At 50.4% G+C, this 1,020-nt stretch overlaps 1 protein-coding gene across 1 annotated transcript in view; it reads left to right on the forward strand.

The window, feature by feature from the left end:
* LOC119592234 overlaps positions 1 to 1,020 on the forward strand; it is a 22,842-nt gene that overhangs the window by 2,914 nt on the left and 18,908 nt on the right. Inside the window, exons 5-7 of the mRNA XM_037941066.1 lie at positions 27 to 147; positions 355 to 476; positions 748 to 1,020. Of these exons, the coding sequence (XP_037796994.1) occupies positions 27 to 147; positions 355 to 476; positions 748 to 973 (469 nt within the window). The 3' untranslated portion in view covers positions 974 to 1,020. The remainder of the gene's footprint in view (positions 1 to 26; positions 148 to 354; positions 477 to 747) is intronic.

A 1,020-nucleotide genomic window follows, 5' to 3' on the forward strand; every position in this document is an offset into this window, starting at 1 on the left:
TAACACTAAAACCCTCCAATTCTCAGTCACCAGCTGGAACTCGCCGACGGCTCTGGCCTCAAGTACAACATCTCCACCGACGTCGGCCTGCACACCATGTTCGTCAGGCTACCGAGCGGCCTCACCTGCGCGCACTGTGTCCTGCAGGTCAGTTGGATTCCCGTTTTCCCTTAGTCTCGATCACATGTTCGTTTTCTGTCCACAAGGCCTCCTTTCGTTCGTTTTCTATGCCTTGAGATATTGTGATCACATTTTCTATGCGAAGTATCTTACTGCGATGTATCTCTCTGTTCGTCATTCTTCCATAATACTCCCATAAGAATAATAGTTAAAATAAACCATTAATTGTGACAGTGGCGTTACGTGACGGGCAACAACTGGGGCATTTGCGAGGACGGGACGGGCATGCTGGGGTGCGGACCGCAGGAGGAATTCCGCGCATGCGCAGACGTCACTGTTTCTCCGGCAAGCACGAGGTAAGGTCGATTTTAAGAATACCAATAAAATCAGTTAGTTGGTTGATTTATAAAGGCTACTTGGTTATTCAGGATAATTAATAGTAATGGTAAAAGCAAGACTAAAATCTCTTGACGCCTAAACAGAACTACATATAACGCAAGCCCTCCCTGTCAATCTTGATACAATCTCATTACCCCAACTTCCAAACGACCCATTGCTTTTCTAAACCGATAGCCCACCTAGTCATGTTAAAATGGCAAGCCACTCAGAACCGCGATTCTCCCACAGGACGCGCTGGTCATCCTTCAAAGGGTATCGTCTCTCGCCCTCCGAGGACCTGGCACTCGAGCGGAGGATCCACCCCAGGTTCCAGCTTCCGGAAGGATCGAGTGCCAACAGGATCGAGTGCCACGGCGTGGGGGAGTGGGAGGACGTGCCCGGGGTGGCGGTGTGGTGTGCCAAGAACTGCCTTGGCACGAATTACTGCCCCCCTGCCCAGTGCCGGTGTCAGTGATGTCACGAAATTAAGAGTTTGGATGATTAGCATTCACCTACGCACGT

The sequence above is a fragment of the Penaeus monodon genome, chromosome 29, assembly GCF_015228065.2.
Source record: "Penaeus monodon isolate SGIC_2016 chromosome 29, NSTDA_Pmon_1, whole genome shotgun sequence".
NCBI lineage: Eukaryota > Metazoa > Arthropoda > Malacostraca > Decapoda > Penaeidae > Penaeus > Penaeus monodon.